The following is a 23,312-nucleotide window of genomic DNA, read 5'->3' as shown; positions in this document are numbered from 1 at the left end:
GTAGTTATAATTGTTGTTATAATGATCAAATATTTGCTGAACTCCAAAGCGGGGCAATCCCACATTTTATTTTTAATTAGAATTTGGAAGAATAATGCTTTGCAGTCTGGCTTTTTTTTTTTTTTTTCAAATCAGTTGATCTTGAAGCATCATCAATTTGTAAAAGAGATCTTTGGCTTGCTTCCTTTCCTTCCTTTTCTCCCTCCTCTTGAGCACATTCTGTTGGTTTGGCCAGTGAGCAGACTGAAAAGTCTAAAGAGAAGAGGCCTGGAAATCAGAGAGATGATTCCAGCCAAAGCACTGAACAAAAAGGGTTAGATATGGCCTCTCTTGTCACTGGAGCAAACAAGGAAAAGTAAGCAAGAAGGAGGCACTTGCCAATATGATCATCTCTGATTGGAAACCTCAGACGTGACATCAGGTCTCTGGTGTGCAATGGACCCAGAGAGGCCCACCATGTGGAACATGTTAATGACGTGAGGTTACCTAAGACTGCCTTTTTTTTTTTTTTTAAATCTGTTAGGCAATGAATTCACTTTTAAGAACCTTAAGATAAAATTTTACAAACCCAGCGTTCAGTGGTGATGAATAAGTAAACAATGTGCTGCTCACGATAAACTTTGAATAGATGTCCAAGTGGCTGAAGATGTTAATGGGTAGTTGGCAAAGACTCTTGTAAGAGAAGATGAGGGTAGAAATGACGGGCCTCTGATAGGGGACTCAGACTTGCAGGTCAGAAATTCTGTGACTGGAACAGAAGAAACCAAAGGAAAAGTGAAACTCCTCTGAGACCTGAGTCAAGAAAGGCACAAACAGCTATGGAAACAAGTCCCACTTCTCCAATACCAAAGGAGTCCTTTTGTCTTCAGAGTCCTGATTTTCCATCAAGTTGTTTTTTTAAGTTTTACGCTGGCTACAGTTCATGAAACAATGGCTCAGTAATAAAACACAGGGTGAAAATTTACTCCTTTTTAATGAATTAAGTGCACGTAAATTGAGTCTTACCAGGCAATAGGCATCACCTTAAGCACTGGGACACAGAGAAACATGGGATCCAAAGCAGACGTGCTAGTGATGGAGAGGGAATTTATTACCTGGATTACCTGGAACTTATCTTGCCGTGGCCCATCACCCGAGCCTGATACATAGAACTAGTACTTTCTAACAATTAGATCTATCCAGTGAAGCTTAATGGAGTTTGAGGACAAATAAGATGTGGCATATAGTAAACAAATAGGATTAATTTTTCTAAAAAGAGACATGCTTTGCATATATAAATAGATTCAGGGAGTATCCAGGATAATTCTATGAAGGATGGAGCCACGGCCAAGTGTGGTGAGGAATGTGTGGTCTTAGTCATTATTTTTTGGTAGTCATGACCCCTCCCCCACCACCCCACCACCAACATCAATCTTGTGACCGACCCCTGGACTGGATAGACCATGGCTGTGTCCATATGTGGAATCTCGTGCATTACATTAACAGCTAAGGAAAGTCTTCCTGAAGGGGATGTGGAAACCGTCTGGCACTGTCACCATTTACTCATTGGTAAAGGAACCAGAGGGTAAAAGTTACATCAGAGATTTCAGCCCAAGGTCAGAAAGAACTTTCTAACGTCTGTTAGAAAACTGAGTATTTTCCTTGGGAAATACTCCAACAAAGGCTGAATAACCATCCAAAGCTGGCACCACAGGAAGTAGAAGTAGGTGATACCCAGGAATTTCCCTTTTGTTTTTTTATTAAAAAAAAATTTTTTTTTAATGTTTATTTATTTCTGAGAGAGAAAGAGAGACAGAGCACGAGCAGGGAAGGGGCAGAGAGAGAGTGATACGTAGAATCCAAAGCAGGCTCCAGGCTCTGAGCTGTCAGCACAGAGCCCGACGTGGGGCTCGAAGTCACAAACTGCGAGATCATGAGCTGAGCTGAAGTCAGATGCTTAACCGACTGAGTCACCCAGGCACCCCAACTTTCCCAATTTTTAAACCTATTGATTCCACGACTCCGTCTTTCAGTTGGATTTTAGACTTGGACAGATGGGCAAATGGCCACTATCCTATAGAGAGTTGACTGCTTAAATAAAATCATGAATACCTTTGCCACAATCTTTTTGCCTGTTGTGAAAATGAAATCAAAGCTTTTTATATTTCTTTAATAAATACAATATTGGCAAGTATAACAGTATATTATTGTTACTTCTGTCTTCTGTCACTTTATTAGGAAATGAGAAGGGACTGTTCTTTGTCCTTGAGCTAATATTTTGCCCCTCGTTAGTACATGTTCCTGGGAAGAATGGAATCGGAGGTGGAGCAACAAAGACCTTGCCATTTGCAGGGAGCCTGCCATGCCATTAAAGGGAATCCTAAGATGTTCTGGTGGGTGGCCAGCATTCCAGAGCAACGCAGTGAGATCTAGGCCCGGCCTATCTCTTTCTTACAATTATCAAAGCTCGGCATGCCTTTATCTGCCTATCCCCTTATTATTGTGAACTCCCTAATTGCCTGGACTCTTTCTCTCCACAAATAGTTTCATGTACTGTATTCAGCATTGATGTAGGTGAGTATGTGGACACGTCTTCTATTCCTACTTTTAACAGATTAACAGCTAATAAACACCATGCAACACCCTCTCTTCTCAACCTCTTCTAAAAATACAGAGTTCGATTTGCCAACATTGGTGTATTTAAAGCCTCCAAGATTCCAGGGAAGACTTTAGAAAGTTAACTGTGCAAGTAAGGGCTGTTCAGAGAGGAGATTTTCCAACATAAAGAGCCAATCAGTGTATCAGCAGCTCATCTGAGAAGAACCTCAGGGGATCTTATAGTCATTTATAAGGAAAGGATATTTGTTCTCACTTAAAATAAAACTTTTCACTTTGTTCTTGGTCTGCAGGACTGAAGACAACTCTGGAAATGTATTGCCTAGGGAGCAGGACAGGCAGCGTGTTTTCATCTCAGGAGGGAAAGCTTGTCTTTTCTGGGAAGGGACGCCATGTTACCTTCCAGTAACTTTGCAATGAAAGGACTATGTCACCTCGTTTTCTCTACCTCCTTGTCCTGCCTTCCCCGTAGTCCCTGAACTTCCCTTCCCTCCACTTAGATAGAAGTGAAGCAGTTAATTTTAAAGAAAAGTCAATAATCAGAAGCTATGTTCAAAGCTTTAAACGAAGCCCCAGCCAGGACTCTGTTCCGAGGACTTGGAATATCAGCAAGAATATGTCTGAGATAACTTGGACAGTTATGTTGAAATTGTGCCCATCAGCACCTCATATATATGACAGAGAGATAATTTATTGACGGGTAAAGTAGGCACTGTGTGCATATTTCAATTAATGGAACCTCCAGTATCAATGAAACAGAGAAGCCTTAATGTATTCATAAAATCCTGGATGTTTCCTGTGGTCTGACTGTCTCAAGTAAGTGGCCCTCAACGACCAGCTTGATTATTAGATGATAAAATACAGGTAAATATTTACAGAAAGGTCTTGGCCTTTTTGCTTGAGGTATAGTTTCTGGGACCAAACCCTTTCTTTGCCTTCAGGTGAGTGTTTTTTAAGGCAACGGAAACTCAAGTGTATCTGCCCTGCTTGCCTCTGTTGATTTAAGAAGCCTGTAAAACCACAGCGATTTGACAATTTCATTGACTCCACATATTCACTGATAGAGCTGGGGCAGTCTGTGTCTGTGTCACTGTGGTAATGATGACGACATCGTCCTGTGCTAGAGAAACCGGCAGCGCTACTCTCTGTTCAACTCCATTCGTGATATTAGTGACCTTGACCTTTAACAATTAAGGTGGGTTTTTTTTTTTCCATGCAGACCAGACATCCTTTGAAGAAAGCTCAGAGGAAAAGTCCATCATAGTTACGACTTACTCGCAAATAATCTGAATTGGGCTAATTTCTTCTTCCTTTTGCATTTCAGTGTCCTCTATACCTTGCGCTCTTCCAGACGAATTGCCCCCGGTGGTGATATCTCTCAGTGCCTATGTCTATACCACTTCTCAGACAAATCACCACAGATCTTTAAAAAGTCAGTGCATTTCTTGGCGTTATTTACAACTCCCTTTGCTGACTTTTCTCCTTGGCAGGACCGGACTGGAAGCCATCATGGAGACTTACGCGTTCTGGAGACCCCCTGTGCGCACACTCACCTTTGAGGATTTCACCACCATGCAAAAGCAGCAAGGTAAAGTCGTGGGGCACGGCCTCTGCCTGGTGATAGTGCTGAGGAGAGTGGGAGCAGAACTGAATATAGCACATCTGGCCCCAAGCCAAGCCATGAGTTACACCCGTTCTTCTAGAACGAAGAGTACTTGGTAGCGCCCTAAATAACCAAAGCATAACCACTTGCGCAAACAAGCCAGTTCCAGAGGCAGCACACTTTCACTCTTCCTAAAAGCAGGGTTAGGTTCACGATTATGATGGTGGTGAAATTATTACTTCTACCCCTGAACGTTCACATAGCCCTTGGTACTCGAAGAGATCTTCATAATAACATCATTTATTCCTCATGGCAGCCCTATCAGTTTTCTTAATCTAGTTTTGTAGATGAGAACAAACTCGGCCCGCACAACGGCAGTGAATTGCTCAGGTCTGACAGCGAGCGGGGGGCTGCCACAAGCCCGTCGGAGTCTCGCGACTTGTGTTCCTTCCTGTTCTTGTTTACGTGGAACAACACCTGCCTCAGGTTGATGGGCTGGGTGGACTTTTTCCTTACACTGATTTGTCCTTTCTTCCAGTATCTGCCCTCTCTGGCAGCTCAGGTCGGGAAGCCTGTGGCCTGCGCACAGGTGACTCGTGGGCTGACCTCGACTCCTTTCTTCAGTCCCATTGGTGGCTCTTCCCAGCACAGCCCCCGTTCACCTGGGGAAGCTTCCAGAGTGTCAGATGCTTTATAAGCCTCCCTCTCCAACTTCCTCCCGTCCCAGAGTGGCACGGGCCAAAATTACAGACAAAGCTTATTCTGTTCTGTCAAATGGCTGCCGTTAATAGAGCCCCGAGTTTTGAAATTGTGGCTCTGCCATATAGGAGACCCTTCTAGGACTTGATGATACATTATATTACATTCCCCTCCCAGGGGAGCTTCTGGTGGTTTGCACGCTAAATTAGGTTTTGTAACCTAAATTATTGCGCTCTCTCAGATTGTAAGATAAAGAGATTGAAAACATAGGGTCTGGAGTCAGACCGCTTGGGTTAGGCTCTTCCTAGCTTTGGGACCTTGACCAAGTCCCTAATCCTTTCCGATACTTAGTTTTCTCATGTGCAAAATGAAGAATTTTTGTGAGGATTAAATGAGACAATGGAAACAGGGGAAGCGCTCACGACATGCTAGCTCTCGTGGTGGTGGTGGCGGTGGTCGTCATCGCCACCATCTCTGTCCCTCTCTGTCCCTGTACATGGATACCTGAGAGGCAGATGCATCAGGGACAAGAGATACTGCCTTTCTGATGATTAGTTATTTAAAACATGATTAGACCATTCACCTTCACAGGGATCTGGTGAGGCAAGTAATCCAGAATTTCTCTCTCTCTCTCTCTTTTTTTTTTTAATAAATGGAGGAGAAATGGAAGCCCTCTGCATGAAGCAGCCTTCTCCTCATAATCCTGTGAGAAAGGAAGGGTCAATGCATCTTCAGGGTGTTGCTATTGCTTCTAGGCTCTCGTGGCCCTTAGGAGGCAGAGGTATTCTGACAGTTGGGAAATCTGGGTCTCCATCTTGGATGGCCACTACCTCTCTATGACCTTGGGCAAGGTATACTTCTAGTGAATCTGTTTTCCTCACCCACCAAAGAGGGGTAATTTTTTTACAAGATCATTTATGTAAACACGCTTCATAAAGGAACATGTGTCATTCTCATGCAAAGATACTTACTTGATCCTGTTTATTTGTGAGGTGGCTCCTTGCTTCTTTGCCCTTGCTTTATGTCGATTTTGCAAGCTCTAGCTAAGCAAGAGTTTGTATCATGGAGGCTGGTGTGAGAATGTTGGCAGGGGTATTGCCAGTTATTGCGAAGCAGGCATGGGTGGGGACATTGTGTTCACTGCTGTGTTCTCAAGAACTGTCACAGGGCCTGGCACCCCGGAAGTACCTAATGAACAATGCCAAGTGAAGTCACTTGGTGGCACTGTGGCTCAGGTAGGCAGGGTCACTGTCTGATACATGTGCTTGGAGCACAACTACCTAATATGTGTGTAGATGTGGATGTGGAGTGATGACTGGGGTTGGCAACCTGTATTTCAGCAGCACGTGGGGCCGTTAGGCAGGCACAGGCAGAGGGAACTGGCGTGAGTTGCTTAGGTGTGTAACATGGCCGGTTTCACGGTGTTTCTATCAAAAATTTATCCACATGATAAATTTATTGTTGACACTTGGGAAACAATGGTTTAAGAGAAATGGACTTTTGAAGCAAAATGTCACAATTAGGGAGTCCATTTTTTATTGGTGGGGGATGAACTTGGAATTACTAGATACATATGGTAGTGGGATGGGGCTGGAGGGAGAGCCAAAATTCTATTCAGTTGTTTAATTGGAATCCATTTTTGAACTATACATTGAACTTGATCCAGATTCTCATTATTAAAAAATATGTGGCTTGGTTTCTTCACATTAACAAAGGACATAAGAGAAACAACATTCACTCCCTCCTCCCTTAAGAACTAAGAATTCCGGTAGCTCTGGACTGTATCACGCATGAAACGAAGAAAAGAGACATAGCCACCTGTGTTGAACTGTCTTGTGTCTTAGAAGGAGTAGAAAGTGATGACCTTCTAGAGGGAACTTCGGTGGCAGACTGATCTTGTAGTAATTCCCTTTTGGTGAAGAGAGTATTGGCAGTGTTGACACGAAACCTAAGCTCCACATAATGACTGACTTACCCAGTGTCCATATAACCTCACTGCTTCAGACACATGAATGTCTGGCATGTCAAATACATGGCCCTAAGACTGTTTTCTACTGCTGCTTCTGCTGCTGTTGCTGGAAGCTAGACTCTTCTGTCTGAATGAGGTTACAGATGCTTTTTTCATCCCGTCCTTGCTGTCATTTTTATTTCTCTTTCATGAAGACCCATTTGTTGATAACATTGCAAGGAAAGCCCTTAGTTGAATTAGCCACAGTTTTGCAAAAACCCAAATCCTTCTGTTTAAAAAAATATATTGAATGGGTATTCTATATAGTTGTTTTCTCCTATGGAGAAGCATGCATGGGATTCATTATCCTCTGCCTTTTACACAAAGAGAAACCGAGGCACAGAGCAAAGTCTGCTCACATATCTGCAGGTAAATGGTGGAAGAAGTGAGCTGAGGATTCCAAAGTGCGTCTCCATCTTGACAGGGCAGTTCCCTTTCCATTAGACCACATTTGATTTCTTCATTCTTACTAGAGCTTTGATTGTCCACAACGTTGTTTTTTAGTTTACACTTCCAATTGATGTTTCCTTGCCAACACCTTGAGCATTAATTCTAAATAGGTCGATATTCTATTTTTATGAAGTCAAGTGTATGGTCTTACCTTCAGATGTCTTCATTTAGAATCAGCAAGGGAGTTCACATGTTTGGAGAGTGTGGAGATAGGATTCTATTTCAGGAGGGGCTTCTGCCTGAACACTGCTAGTGGCAGGGACAAAATGAACTAACCAAGTAGGTGATGCTTGGGGACGTTGACTGAGGCAACACAGGTAGAGAAGAAAAAAGAAGAGCCCAGGTCAGTTATGGCCAAGTGCAGTCCTGTTGTTCTGATGATATATACAGTGGAGCTGTTTGTATGGCCCAAACCGAAAGAGCTTGTGTGAGCACCATCCGTGTCCAAGGGGCTGACAACTCTTGTACCAGGAAGGAACCATCTTGGACCAGTGACACCAGAGCTGGCAGTCCATCTCCATCTGTGGAAATAAGGAGACCTGCCATTTATGGAACACTCCCTCTTCCTCAAATGGTAGCAGACATCACCAGAAAAGACCTCAACACCATTGGGTCTTTTAATGTTTGTCAGGCAGTTAAAAGGATATGAGCATCTCTGTTGGTGCTGGGATTTTCATCAGCTTGATTTGTAAGAATTAGAAGTTGGTCCTGGAAAGGGATCAGAAACTGAGAAATTCAAACCAGTAAAACACAGGGAAAGGGGACAGTTCAAGGGACAGCTTGTCTTTGAATTACTGTGGATTACTCTGTAATGATTCTGAGACAGCTACTTATGCAGATCTCATGTATCACTGAGGTGAGGAAGGATGGCTGTGAGGAGCTCGTGACAGGGATTGACAGGGTGTCTGAACTCAGTCCACTAAAACAGTGGCAACATACATTTTGTTTTGTCCCAAAGTCCCTGATGCTCAATGTGTCCAGAAATCTAGCACACGATTTACCTTACAGACTTGGCGCCCTCTCCTGGGGGAAGAACACCACTATATATATGCATCATCCTGGGTGTTTCCCTGCCTCCTTCCCCACGGTAGGGGGATTCCAAGTTCTGGAATCCGTCCACACCTCTAATCTCCCTTGCCACCACCTGCTCCAGGCTCCCACCTGACTTCATCCTCAGACCCCCATGGTGGTAACATACCTGTGAGCAGCAGTAGACCTACATCTTAAGTCTCAATTTGAGGGAAAGGGTCATGTGCCCCTCTTAAGGTTTCTAGCAAAATCTCTGAGTCTCATTGGCTCAAATTGCGTCATCCCTGAACCAATTACTGTGGTCAGGGGTGGGGAATATGATGTGTGGACCATCCAGCTCTTAGTCACATGCCTTCCCTGGAGGTAGGGGTGGAGAGCTGAGAGTGGGAGATGGGGGTTTTCTCAATGGGAAGCCGGGTACTGGGGCCAGGAGACAGGCAGATCAGCCCTCAATGGCAATAACAATTGGTGTGTACATGGCCGCAGGGAAGGCAGTAAAACAAGGAGCAGAGAAAACAGACCAGTTCATGGAATGTGAAAAAACAGGGCCATCCAGGAACCAGAGAGACTCAGAACCCAAAAGACCAATGTGAAAAATGAGAATTGGGTGAATATATTACAAGCTAGATTAGGGGCACCAGGTAAGCATCTGACTTTGGCTCAGGTCATGATCTCACGGTTTGTGGGTTAGAGCCTTACATGGGGCTCTCTGCTGTCAGCGCAGACCCTGCTTCTGATCCTCTGTCTGTCTGTCTCTCTCTCTCTCTCTCAAAAATAAACGTTTAAAAAAAAAGGAAGAGATCTGGATCTATGTATATCTTTAAGCTTTATGGAGAAGGATGCATTAAGAGTCTTTCTAAGATTGAAACCACACAATTCTCATTAGCACTATAATGTTTCACATTTGCATTCTAAGAAGGGCCCTCATTTCAACTAAGGGTAATTCCATAGTAGGGAGGAACGGAGTTGTGAGCCTTAACTTTATGGCTTTTGGGTTTATTCCCTGGGATCAGTCCACAGGGTGCTGACGTCTTACCTTTTCCCTGTTTGAACGCCTCAAAGGCGGCTACTCAGGGACACAGTGATCCCACATTCTCCAAGGGACACATGCCACCAAGTTATATGAGAGAAGAGTCTGGCTTACGCAATCAAGTAATTACATGGAAATTTATTCTTTACTAGCCCAGATGGGGTCTTGTTTTTACTGTTTTTCAATTTTTTTGGGGGGGGGGGGAAGCACAACAAAATAAACCCAAAAGGAAACTGTATGTGAACGCCTCCATATTACAATCTGGAAGTGATCAATTTAAAGATGCAAAAGTCAGCAGGTTTGGTATTCAGGATTTTCATGGTCACATTGTACTTGTCTTCATGGTACACAAGTATATTCTAGGTTATTGTCCTCGTATGGAATCACTGCTAAACATGTATTCTTTTTGGTTATTTTGGCTGTAAGCCTTGAATATTGGAACAAGTTAATGTTGAATATGAATTTCAATGAATATCTCCTCACTTGGGTCCATGGGTAAAACAAGATGCAGGGAGGTGGGGCGGGTGGGGGATTGGTCCTGGAATACCAGAGAGTTTTCAGCTACTTAGGGCATTACATTTTAATCACCTCTCAGACATGGATTAAGGCCTCTGGGGACAGTGGGAAAGACACCAACCTACCTATTTGTGTTCAATTCCGCTTGCTTGATCTGAGAATAGAGACATAGAGCATGGAATTTCCATTCTAGGCAGGGGTGAGGCGAGAGGGAAAGATAGTTCAGAGAGGAAACAGAGCTGGTTTAGCCTTTGGGAGTACAGGCTTAGAGGGCCCATAGTGGTCACGGGTCCAGTGCTCTGTCATTCGCAACCACGGAGGCTCCTCCAGCCTGTTACATCCGGGCATCTAGCTGTGACATATGCTCACCAGAGTGTGGGGAGGCCAGACATGCTCAGCTCCATAGACAGAAGCCAACATCTGAGAGTCTCCCCATCAGAACCCAAATGCCCTGTGATTCCTTTCTCCTTCTTTCACTCCTTCTTCACTGACAGAAGGGAAAAGAAAAGGAAATAAATATTTAATGCCTTTGTGCACTTTGTATTATATGTTATTTCATCTGTTTCTCAGAACATCCCTACAAAGGTAGATACCCGAAATTCCATTTGTATAGAGAGAGGCTAACTTGCAAGGTCCCGTAATCAGTAAGACAGCTGGGCAATCCAAACGCTACAGCCCACACTCATCTATTAAATAAAGCTTCAGTCAAGACCCTGAGAGCATTCAGGACCTGGCTGTGGCAGAGGGGTGAGGCGAGAATGTTATACAAGAAAGGGAGGTGTGCTTTTCTCTGAGAGGCAGCTCTGCCCCCTTTGTATCAGTGTCGCCTGGCTTTCCACTCTGCCCTAGCTCTTTTGTGATGAGAGGCCTCAGGCAGCCGAGTGTTGAGATGCACAGGGAGGGCAGCCTGCCTCCTTATGCTTATTTAGCGCTTGGCTGGCACTTCCGATCTTGTTTAACAGCCGACAAGCTGTTAGATCATGCGAGAGTAAAGACTTCTCGGTATCTCGTTTGCTTCTCTGCAAAATGAGTGCCACAGTCTTCTCTATGTGGACTTTGAAAACTAGCTGTCGTTTGTATTGAGTACTTTAAGTGCACAAGAGCACTTCTTCAAAGTGAATGGAAGCAATGTGACCTTCTCTTGGACAGGCTTGCTCCCCAGCTTCAAACACTGGTTCATGTGGGGGCTCCCGCCCCCTGAAACTCAGCAGGCCACCAAGTCTCATTTCCAGGGAGTGTCATCTAAAAGCCAAAGCAAGCTGACTACAAACTTTTTAACATGTACCTCTCATCTGCTCAGCAGAAATCCCTGTGACTTGTTAATAGCTCCCTTCTTATTTTTTTGTAGTGAAACCAATTGAGGCCTTAAATCAGTACCATTCGTTCCATCTCGGGCCATCTGAGAAAACCATTTAGAGTTGTAAAAAGTCATCTGTTGCATCTTGCGCTTCCTGCTGCAGGGCGAGGGCCAGTGCCTGACAGAGCGAACCCACAACAGGACGGTACAGTGTGCCGAACAGGGGGTCTCTTCGGGGACCCCATAAACACCAGATCTGGGAGAGCAAGAACGGACCTTCAAAGAGAGGAGACCAGATACATATCCCATAAAACACAAACCTCTTTACAGCTGGAGTCAAGTTTCTCCACTTGCGCCACAGCGCTGCTTTCACCGAAGCTCATAGTGTTTAGGGTGGAAGAGGAGGAAGATGTGTGCAGAATGCCGCTTGCAGAAAACGAATCTCTGACCTTCCCCGGCCGGCCCTGTCGCCGAGGCCATGCAGTCATCCAAAAACAAGAAGTGGGAGATGTTCTTCCTCCTCCTTCTCAGCTGCCCCCTTCCCAAACTCCTTTATATTAAAAGGATTCCTTGAAAAGTCCTTGTTGGGGCGCCTGGGTGGCGCAGCCGGTTAAGCGTCCGACTTCAGCCAGGTCACGATCTCGCGGTCCGGGAGTTCGAGCCCCGCGTCAGGCTCTGGGCTGATGGCTTGGAGCCTGGAGCCTGTTTCGGATTCTGTGTCTCCCTCTCTCTCTGCCCCTCCCCCGTTCAAGCTCTGTCTCTCTCTGTCCCAAAAATAAATAAAACGTTGAAAAAAAAAATTAAAAAAAAAAAAAAAGTCCTTGTTGGCCATGCACACTTTTGTGTAAGTTTCATCCTCAGACACAAATATAATTCTGCAAGGATAGAAAGTGAAGCCTTATCAGTTTGAGACCGTCTTTCAGAGATGAGGAGAACGAAGAGGCAGGACACGTTGCCTGTGGTCATGAGCCGGGTGGAGGCCGGCAGACCTAGAATTTGTCTGGGTGCTGTTCCTATGACCGTCAGCTGCTGGCTTCCTTCTCCCAGGGGTGTTGACAATGTTGGCCTTCTCTCAGTTTGTGGAATAAAAATCTTTTCGCGAACCCTCTTAAAGGAATTTAAGGCATGAAGAAGAAACAAAGAAGGAGAATTTCCTGAAATGACTCTAACTAAAATCAGCTCCTGTTTGTAGTTCTACCTTGGAAGTTTCATGGGGGAAATTTTTGTGACCAAGGAAGAAGTGATACTAGTTGGGTTTTGTAAAAATTTAACTCTGACAAAGCTGTTGACAGGAGCTAAGTTTGTACTTCAATACTACTACCATATCTGTGCACGTAGGCTGAGGCTAAAAATTAACTTTGGGTTTCTCTTTGAGGTATCTGCGTCTCAGTGTGCACATCTGGATCCTCCTCCCTGGCACACTGTGGATGGTTCCTCTGTATCTCAATATCCCTGGAATCCTGCTGGTTTTCTTCACATTTCTCTCACGGATAAAAACCTTATTCCTGTTCCTTTCCACTTAAAATGTCCTTTACCCTTTTATAGCAGCTCAGGTTCCTCACATGAGTTGTGGATGACCTGAAGATAACCAGGCTCGTGGGGTGGGGGTGGGGGGAAGCTGTGCTTTTAAAGAACTCTGGGAAATTCCCAACCTTGCCCTGAAGGAGGGAGTCCATCATCGGAGGGTCTCCGTGGAGGACAAAGCAGCCTCCCGTTCTGGAATTCAGATGACAGGTCCAGCGGCCCCAGCAGTCCCCACTGTCTTTGCCAGTGGGCGAGGCAAAAAGCGGTTGCTACTCTGCTGCTTCCTAGCCCTGGGAAAGGAGAAGCTTGGAAAGGCCTTTTTTTTTTTTTTTTTTTTTGGCTTCTGAGAACACATTTGAAGTAGGTTGGGTTGAACTGGCCCTTCATCTGTTGGTGCATCAGCTGCCAATCTAGTTCTAATATCCACACGTCAGAGAAGCAACTCTTTCAAACACAGATACGGGGACTTTAGGAGATGAAAGGGAGCTGGAGTTCCTCTACCCCAAAGTGTGGTCTCTATGCCAGTAAACAGCATCAATCTCAGAAATGCACGTTCTCAGGCCCTGCCCCAGACCTGTAGAATCAGAAACTCGGGGTGGTGGGTGGGGACAGTTAGCAATCTATTTTAACAAGCCTTCCAGGTGATTCTCATGGCCCTTAAAGTTTAAGGATTGCTATTCTGGGCACTTTGAAATAAGGAATTTGGGTATTATCATTGCTTTTCACCCCCGGCTGCACATTAGAATCATTTGATTGCTGTTTAGTTGGTCTGAGGTGGGATCCTGTCACTTAAAGCTTGTAGCTTCTCCTAACTTATCCAATTCAATTTCTCATCTTCTGGATAAAGAAACAAACCCAGAGAAGATAAGTGATGTGCTCAGGGTCAGCTGGGGGGGGGGGGGTTCGTGTGGCAGAGCTGTGAGGGCGCAGGCCTCCTGACTTTGTGACTGTCTGAACCCCTGCCCTCACAAATATCCCAAATCCACAGACTACATTTACAGTCCTTGTTCCAGTCTCTGAGACTGGACAGGGTCTTACAGAGGGAGATTGGCAGACCCTCTGGATTATGATGATTTAGTTACAGGTTAGCTCTGCTTAGCTCTTCCGGTTGTACTCATAATACCTCTCATATGACAGAACTTCAGGCCAGTGCCTCCCTTCCCACTACCTGGGCCCCTCTCAGTCCTCAACCTTGACCCAGTGCCCCATTTCCTCTGTGGGTACGGTCCTGAGATTTGGTATGCTGTGTTTTTACCTGGAAGACTAAATATGGCAAAGTCTGCAACAGTCCCTGGTGAAAACATATATTTCATGCCTTTCCACTGAGAACGGAAGAAGTTTTGTGGGGGGGATTTTAATGCTGAGTACCAGAGGTCTTACTGGAAAGTGAATTTGTTTCTTCTTCGTGCCTCAAGTGAGAAGTGGCAAAGTGAATATTGGAAGGTTTTTGTTTTTTTTAAAGAAGACTTTGAAGGCATTTACACACAAAAGTTTAGTGTTCTTTTGTGTCATCTCTGTCTTTTTTGGAGAGTGTGTGTGCACACGCGTGTGCCTATGTATGTGTGCACAGATAGAATCACTTAGGTCTGCTGAGTTAAGAGAAAGCTGTGGTTCTGTAAAAATCAGCCCGTCTGGGACATTTGAGGGTACCTCCTGCATGGCTTGCCTCTGGCCTGGACGGGCCTCTGTCTCAATGGTATTTACCTTTTATTTTTCAGGGGGCAGCACAGGCACTTCCCCGACCACCTCCAGCACTGGGACACCATCGCCTTCAGCTTCTTCTCACCTTTTGTCTCCATCCTGTTCTCCTCCAACATTTCACCTGGCCCCCAACACTTTCAACGTGGGCTGTCGAGAGAGCCAGCTGTGCAATCTAAACCTCTCTGATTATCCACCATGTGCCCGAAGCAACATGGCTGCCTTGCAGAGCTACCCGGGGCTGAGTGACAGTGGCTACAACAGGCTCCAGAGTGGCACTGCTTCAGCCACTCAGCCCTCCGAAACCTTCATGCCTCAGAGGACTCCATCCCTGATCTCAGGAATACCGACTCCTCCCTCGTTGCCTAGCAACAGCAAGATGGAAGCCTACGGTGGCCAGCTGGGGTCCTTCCCCACTTCCCAGTTCCAGTATGTCATGCAGGCCGGCAATGCAGCCTCGAGCTCCTCCTCACCACACATGTTCGGGGGCAGCCACATGCAGCAGAGCTCCTATAACGCCTTCTCTCTCCACAACCCTTACAATCTGTACGGATACAATTTCCCCACTTCTCCGAGGCTAGCCGCCAGCCCGGAAAAACTGAGCGCCTCTCAAAGCACTTTACTCTGTTCTTCTCCTTCCAATGGGGCCTTTGGAGAGAGGCAGTACCTGCCCACGGGGATGGAGCACAGCATGCACATGATTAGCCCTTCGCCCAACAACCAGCAGGCGACTAACACCTGTGACGGCCGGCAGTACGGGGCGGTCCCAGGCTCCTCCTCCCAGATGTCCGTGCACATGGTTTAATGGCCAGGCCGAACAGCACGGAGCCGGGGCCCCAGTCTCCACGGGCAGATCCTCCTCTTTGGGAGCCCAACGCCTTTGAAAAACGGGAACTGTGTATTCTTTCTTCTTTTTTCTTTTTTTTCTGGAGGAGGAAAGCACATCCCGAAGAAGAACAAAAGACCTTTAAGCCACTGAAGGATACTTAACCGTGTGGAATCATCTCCGACTCAGTGGCCATTCTCCTGCCTTCCCAAACCTTAGTTTTATAAAGCATTGTCTACTCTAGAGTGGCCTTTGAAGAAACTGAATTATCATTTTATAATAATGTTAAGGGAGATGCTAGCATGTAGCAGCCATAAAAAGTTACCCCCACACAAATACAGACCTACCTATACGTACACACATACGTACATACATGCGTGCATGCATGCACACACACACACACACATACATATTCGCACACAAACTTACCTACAGCGATACACACACACAGACTTGGAACTGGGCGAACTCTGTGGAGGGGGGCCCAGGTGGGTGCTTTCACCAAGAATCGGTCTATGTACAACGCTAGATGGACTGGGCCAGCAGTAGCTGCCAACCTTTCCCCCCTGCAGCTTACCCTGTTTCTGGAATGAACCATGTATCCTGGAACCCCTCCCATCCACAAGGGTGGACAGACACCACCACTACAACTGGACTTGGCTTCCTGAAAAAGATGGCTTTTGAACTTTGGCTCTCCTCACTCTGTGTTCGATCGCTGACGTTCCCAGTGGTACCTGTGAAAAGGGAGTAAGAGTAGCCGAATGAGAAAGGAGAAGGAGTAGTGGGCAAGAGAGAGGCGGAGAGCGAGACTGAGAGAGGAAGTGTGAGCAATGGTGAGAGTGACAACGCACCGAGGAGATTGGTTTGGGGTCGTTTCTCCCCCTCCCCCCTACAGGTGATAGAATCATGGCGTTACCGAGGAGTAAGCCTCTCTGGGACACTGTGCAGAGTCAGGGCACCGGAGAGAGGACCCGGGCAAGGAATGCACTTGGATCCCACAGCTCTGACCAGCATGATCCAGAAGAGGGGTGCGCTGCCTGGGAAGTGCCCATTCCAGAGCGCGAAGCCTGGCGGGGGAGGGGGAACAGGAGTGTGAAGAAGGAAGGGTGTTATAAGCCCGACAGATGATACCAAGAGCAGAGGCGACAAATCGAGGCCTGGCCGTCTGCATGCCAGATCCAGACACCTGACCTGGATTGCCTGCCCCGCAGCCCCCGGGGCAGGAGAAATCCAGTCACGTTCCAGGGAATTACAGATGGGCCTTTCTGCATCCTTCCACCTGCCCTTAGGTCTCCATTTTTATCAAATAGTTTATTGCATTTTGAAGTTTGGGTTTTTTTCCTTCATCTTTCCCTTTCCCCTCAAATCCTTTAATGTTAAGAAAACAAGTAAAGTTTGGTGCAAGCTAAACTTTTTAAGTGGTGTGGAAATGCAAATAATACCAAGTAATACAGATATTATTAAGATTTTTGGTTTTGAGGTGTTGTAGATAAATGTATTTATGTGCCTAGTGGGGAATCCAATATTATGAATATTAAAAAAGGGGGCAATAAAAAGGGTATGTAAAATATGTATGAAGTAAAGGTGTATAAAAAATTTGCCCTTATGCACGGAACTGTTTCTAAGTGCCAAGCACAGAAAGCCGCTAAATAAAATCTTTGCAATTGTTTCCTGTGTGTTTGTATGGAAAAAGTAAAAAGTCTATGCGTTTCCATTATGCTTTGTAATAAGCACAGCACGGTCATCTATACCACTTTACGTGATCTCTGTGTAGACCTCATGAAGTAGATATTACCATGCTCATTTTATGATTAGTAACTGCGCTCCAGAGAGGTTGAGCGGATTATCCAGGATCACAGAGTGTCAGAGAGGGAGCCAGGACTTGAAACCAGGTCTAACTCTGTGGGATGTTCACCTCTCACATTCGCTGCAGATGCCAGTGAGTCTAACAGCGATCCTCACCCTGGCTATGTGCCCGGCGTGATACCATTCTATGACTATCTCCTCTCATCCTCCCACTGTTCTGTGAGATATTAGTTTATCATCATTTCATAGATCTGGAAACAAGCTTTAAAAAGTTTCAGTACTTGATTAAGGCCCTCAGGTAGCAAGTGATTGAGCTGGCGATTTGACCTCAGAGTCCTGCAGGGCCCCAGCAGTCCCATGAAGCACTTGGGCAATCAGGAAAGAAATTCTATCCAAAGGGAGTGAGGGGAGAGTGACTCTGAGGTTGTTTAATCATAAATTTATACCCCCCCCCCCTTAAACGCACCACCGCAAGACCAGAGGCATGATTTTGAGTTCTCATGCACCAAATGACTGATAGACTAATAAAGTGCCTCAGGCTGTTCACTTATAAACACTCCCCTATTCTCTCATTTGAGCCTCACAGTGTCCAAGGACAGGGTGGGAAGTATTGTTTTTGCAAATGGGAGATGAGAATTCTTAAAGTTGTGACCCGCCAGTGATTCAACATGGATGGGAAGCAGCAGAGCCAAACAGCAGAGCCCCTGCTCTCCCTCCATCCTGGGTCATTTCCGGTTGACAGCGACGTTGGGAGTCCACTGACCCATTTCATCGGGGCTCGATTTCGGGGGTCAGGTTGTCCATGAGCACACCGATTCACTGGAAATGGAGCTTGGTTTGGGGGAGTAAAAACTTCTCCAATCATTGCGTCAGTTTTATAAATAACTTCAAAGACTGGCATGCCAAGTTAATTCCATTAGCTATCACGTGGTTGCCAAAATAGCTGAGATAATGGCTGGATCTCCACTGGGCTAGATCCCCAATCTCAATGGATTGTGGGTATGACATATCTCAAGATTTAAATAGGCATTATTTAAATGGAAATCTTGCAGTCAATCCTTGGCTTCATGATGGTAGATAGAAAACAACTACATATAAAGCTTACAGTTATTTCTTTCTGATTTAACAGCATACCAAATATTATGCACTGGCCTAATAGTGTTTGAGGTTTTAAGTAACAGATAATCACAATATGCCAAGAAGCAAACTTTACACAGAAATTTCCATACTTTCATTGAACAGAATAATAATTTCAATAATCACTTATGAGTGTTGATTACAGAAACATTCCTGTAATTTGTATTAATTAGAATGGTCCAAATCAATTACATCTCAATTATGGCATATGTTTCTATCTATAAACGAGAAAGTAATAAAAACATTTATTTTAACAAACTGGATAAAGAATTTGTCAAGAATATGCCTTACCCCATTCTCTTTAAGTAATGGTGAGAATTCATTATAATTGGCACACTGATTACATACATAGAGGTAGTAGAAAGCTATTCTGCCCTCATTCATGTTTCTGGAGGAAAGGCTGTCTTGTTCCTCTTTGCATCCCAGGAAAGTTTGTGACCTAGTATAGAATCTCAATACATAGTCATTCTTACTGCTGAATTTGTCAACCAAACCCATTTTTCAAGGACAGTGCAAAATGGTTGCATGGCTGAATTAGCATTGACTCCAAACGAATGGGCCCATATTAACAAAGATTTATTCTTCATATCGTATTCCATGGCAGATTAATGTAAATTTAATTTTGATACTAGCCTGCCAGGATCCCCTGTACATAATGGAGTGCTGAAAAGAAAAAAAGGCATGTCATAGTTTCTTTCTTCAAAGCGTTCACTATTGAGGCAGTCATGCACCTTGTGGGGCAAATGATATAAAAGACCAAAAATTCAGAGGAGATGCTCAGTGTAAGAAGGTGACATTGGAACTGTTTTCACGGGTTGAGCTTTGAACGATGCTCAGAATTTTTATGGAAGGAATGATGGGTTAAGAATCAAATAACTTTGGGGTGCCTGGGTGGCTCAGTTGGTTGAGCGTCAGACTTCGGCTCAGGTCATGATCTCGCAGTTTGTGGTTTCGAGCCCCGCATCGGGCTCTGTGCTGACAGTTCAGAGCCTGGAGTCTGCTTCGGATTCTGTGTCTCCCTCTCTCTCTGCCCGCCCCCCCCCCCCCGGCCCTGCTCATGCTCTGTCTCTCTCTGTCAAAAATAAATAAACATATATAAAAAAGAATCAAATAACTTAAAAGTCAATAAAATAAGTAACTTCTGGAGGAAAAATGATACCAACTCAATTCAAATTTAGTAATTTAATAAAACAAGCCATTCATAACCTTCTTGTAGCCTATAGACTAATACCCTCTTCTATGAAATCTTTTATCATTAGTGGGGGTATAAAGGTTGAGATGAAAGGGCACAGTTTCTTGGCTGATGCTAAACGTTTGATTTATTGCTTAGTACTTGGAGGATTTCGGAGAAGCTCTGCTGTACCAATTTGCATTCAGTAAACTAAAGGAGAGTTGTCCTCCTAAGGAAACCCAGCCACAAAGATAAATTTTCACAAAGCTTTTGTGTTTATGATTGTCAGTTGGAGATCTGATTTCCAGAGAGGGCTATGCCTGTGACAGCTTCATTCATTCATCTGGATCAATTTCAGTAAGCATGTATTTCATGCCTATTCTGTGTCAAGCACTGCCCTGGACACGAGGGTGTAGAGGTGAACAATTGGACACATTCCTGCCATTGAGGAGTTCGTGGTCTGGTGAGAGACTACTATGGGATACGCTAGCAAACGAACAATGTAATTCCAGGCTCCAAGTATCATTTTGAGGTAATTACAAATAATAGGAATGTTAGAGAGTAATTGGAGAATGAGGATGGAGACTCCTTTAAATAGGGTTTTCTACAAAGGCTGCTCTAAGGAGATGACATTTGAGCAAGTACAAATGCGGAAGTTGCCTCAGAATTTGCTTCTCCAACTTACACCGAGGGCACCCATATCCTTACTGGAAGATGTGTTCTGCTAGTCCTCCGTCAGCTGAGGCTGGGTATTTCGTTCTTCCCTGGGCTCTGTAGTATCATTCCTTATTTGCTGAAGCCTGGATGCTGGCCTTCTGGGATGGGGGCCATTTAGAGACTCCTCAAATCGAAATCTATCTTCCACATGGCCCCAGTAATGTCCTATTTTCATGACTAAACAAAGGATCAATTAATTAATAACAGTCAGGTAAATGGTGAATAACAGATAATTAAAAAGTATTAAATATGGCTTGGCATTCTATAATTTTCTCAGAACTGTTCTATGTAATATGGAGACGTAGAAAATGTCTACGTTCACAAAGATTTCAGCTTAGTTGAGGAGTCAAGATAATATGCATGTGAAACAGTGAACAGTGAAAGTATTGCATTTGTTGTAAAGACCATGTATTCTAGAGAAGTTTAGAAGGAAACACATTTTTATTGAGTTTTTATTACATGTTATGCATTGGGCACGTTTATCCTATAATCCTTGCAACTACTCTACAGAATTTGTATTTCAATCCCTATTTTATAGATGGGGAAATAAAAACTCACAGAGGTTAGCAGTGTGCACAAAATCACAAGAGCTTGTAAGTAACAAAGACAGGGCTCCAGCCCAGGTCTTTCCACCACTATGCTTTTCTGAGAATGAGATTCAAAGGGACTGTAGTAAAGAGAGGAGTGTTCACGGAGAAGGCGGAATTTGAATTGTTTGCAGAACTGGCAACCGTGTAAACTGAGGAGAGGGTGGGAAGCGGCACATTAACGACAAGTATTTTCTATATGGGACAATGAGTTATGGCGGTTGGCAGTGGGGAGAGGATGTTCACCTTCTTAAGTCAACTCTCAAATGTCTCCCTCCTGCTCCTGGTACCATGAGTCTGGATTTCCTTTTTGTATGCGAGCTGTCCTGACTGTAACGTGGGCAATTCAGGATTTCCTCCAGGGTCTCAGTGGGAGTCTTTATCCTGGAAAGAACCAGTGGGGGCTGGGAGGCCACAGAGGAGTCAGGCTACAACCCCCCCGAAACCCGCCAGTGCCCCTAGGCCAAGCTTACTGCCACAGTCCCGGCGTCGAGCTCTGCACAGAGCCCCTTGATCCCACAGCCAGCCATGCAGCGCCACGTGGGACTGTGAAAGGGGATCTTGCTGTTTAAGGCCGAGAAAACATTCATCATGTTTTCCTTCTTAGCTCATTTTACTGCTCATAGCACTCATCTTTTATGGGCCAGCCTAACAGCATTTCCCACTTCAGATGCTTCCTACTCACACTTTCTGCTTTTATTAGACTTTACTGCAGGCCCTGCAGAGGCACAGAAAACCAAAGAGGTTTTGAGTCCTTTTTAGTATTTTCACCCAGTGAAGCTGAAGTGGACAAAGGGGACTGCCAGAGGACTGCCAGGTCAACCCTCCAGCAGTTCTCATTCTAGGAGAAATTTCTGGACTCCGTGAAGAGAATTTGTGAAGTTTTTCCCTTCTTGCCACACTGCCCATCCTTCCTCCACCCATGGGCAGGGAAAGCCTCTCCTAAGTTGTCTCTGGATGATGTAACAGCCAAACTCTCAAATAGCAACACATTATTGTTTATTTCTCCTTCACCTTGCAATCCTACCTGGGCTTCTTGATTAGGTGGCTCTCTTCCAAGCAGTGATTCCAGGAACCAGGCTCCTTCCAGGCTCCACTATCTTCAACACACAAGGTTGGCTCCTCTCCATTCAAGTAGCAGATGGAGAAAGAATGGAAACTTGAACATGGAAGATGTTTATAAATCAGGCCTGGAACTGACTCCATGACTTCCTCCTGATTTTGTAGTTTGAACTCACGTGTAGTTTGGCCACACGTACCTGCAGGAGAAGGTGGGAAATACAGTCTAGTTGAGAGTCTAGGAAGAAAAGGAAATGGATTTGGTAGGTATCAGGGAGTGCCTGTAAGCCCCTGAGTGATCTAGACTCACTTTCGAAGATCTGCTCTTCCTGTAACCCCAGACTGGTAAAGGTAAGTCTAACTTCTAGTCCCAGCTTCTTGAATGTTTGGCAAAACTATCTGGAGCAGTTGACTTTACCCCACTAGAGGTCAGTTATCCGTAAGAGATATCTTTCAGTAGGCGTTCTTTCCCATTCTCTTAAAACATCTTGAGGATTTATGCAATGCAGAATGAGCTTCTCCCATGTGGTAATAAGTATAGAACAAGAAACATTTATCAAGTGCTTATTATTACCTGCCAGCATTATTATTATTATTATTATTATGCTAATATAATAGAAGAGAGAAAAATTACAGATGCTAAAAATCTTACACAAGGTCATACTCAGGCTGTCCCATTCAGAGTTTGCACTATTAATTACTAGAAGTTAGCTAATTTACAGCAGGATTTCTGTTTTTATATTTATTTACTTGGGCAATGCTGAGAATGCTATAGGTAAGTCATATTCCCCGCCCTAAGAAAACTTAAAGCATAGAAGGAATCCGTTCTTACTGTGTTTCATCCAGAAAGATCTCAAGCATGACACTGTGGTGTTAGGTGCCTTAGAATTAGCTTTTTTTATTATTGTAATGAAAGTGCCCAGGTGGTAAGCTTTCGATTAGTGAGGCATCCATTTCAAAGACATCCATCTCCAAACGTATTGCTAGCTACACGACTAAAATAAAGGCCGTCCCGCCCATGCCCACAAAGTTCCCCGTTTTAGAAAAGCCCACTCGAGTGACCCTTTTCTTTTCCAGTGTTCCAGTTCCTGCTCTTATGTTTTAAATTCACCAAGAAAGAGTGAACCTGTGAAACCCTAGGCACTCCACCTGCAGCCCCAGCAAAGGCGGAGCCCCAGGTCAGGTCCATGTCTCCCATGACCTCACTGTGGGGCTCTGGCATGCCATGTACCTTCCAGAACCTGGAGGTTTATTCAGTGTGCCCTGATGGTTGTTTCTGAGGTGCACCATGCAGTCATAAGAAGAACCACAAGGGCTGGTTCATCCACAAAATTGGCTCCAGTCAATCAGGGAGATATCTGTGGGGGTTCAGCAAGAGTAGCAGGGACTCAAGCGAATGCCCCAGGCATCACTATCAATAGGCTGAGGCGAACACAAAATGAACGTGGATATGTAAGCCATCTCTAGAGTGTCAGGATCATCTTCTACTCAGCTTGTGGTTTGCAGGTCTTCAGATGACAATTTCTGCCCCAAAGTAAGGTCATGGAAAGCCTTGTCATG

General features: G+C 44.8%; 1 protein-coding gene and 1 long non-coding RNA gene across 3 annotated transcripts in view; one reads left to right on the top strand and one right to left on the bottom strand.

Moving 5' to 3' along the window:
- The window catches only part of TBX15 (T-box transcription factor 15), a 106,092-nt gene extending 89,148 nt beyond the window's left edge, over positions 1 to 16,944 (top strand). For both annotated transcript variants that reach the window (XM_040471456.1, XM_040471457.1), the window contains exons 7-8: positions 4,086 to 4,183; positions 14,470 to 16,944. In XM_040471456.1, the coding sequence (XP_040327390.1) occupies positions 4,086 to 4,183; positions 14,470 to 15,254 (883 nt within the window). In that variant the 3' untranslated portion in view covers positions 15,255 to 16,944. The remainder of the gene's footprint in view (positions 1 to 4,085; positions 4,184 to 14,469) is intronic.
- On the bottom strand, positions 9,538 to 11,809 carry LOC121027791 (uncharacterized). The gene is made up of 2 exons (XR_005788934.1): positions 11,548 to 11,809; positions 9,538 to 10,417 (listed from the first exon to the last, which is right to left on the bottom strand). It is a non-coding gene; the product is annotated as an uncharacterized LOC121027791 (long non-coding RNA).
- Positions 16,945 to 23,312: the final 6,368 nt, after the last annotated feature.

This window comes from Herpailurus yagouaroundi, unplaced genomic scaffold, assembly GCF_014898765.1.
Source record: "Herpailurus yagouaroundi ecotype Mexico unplaced genomic scaffold, PumYag 77, whole genome shotgun sequence".
Classification (NCBI taxonomy): Eukaryota; Metazoa; Chordata; class Mammalia; order Carnivora; family Felidae; genus Herpailurus; species Herpailurus yagouaroundi.
The sequence above is the reverse complement of the archived record's forward strand: the minus strand, read 5'-3'. Positions and strand labels throughout refer to the sequence as shown.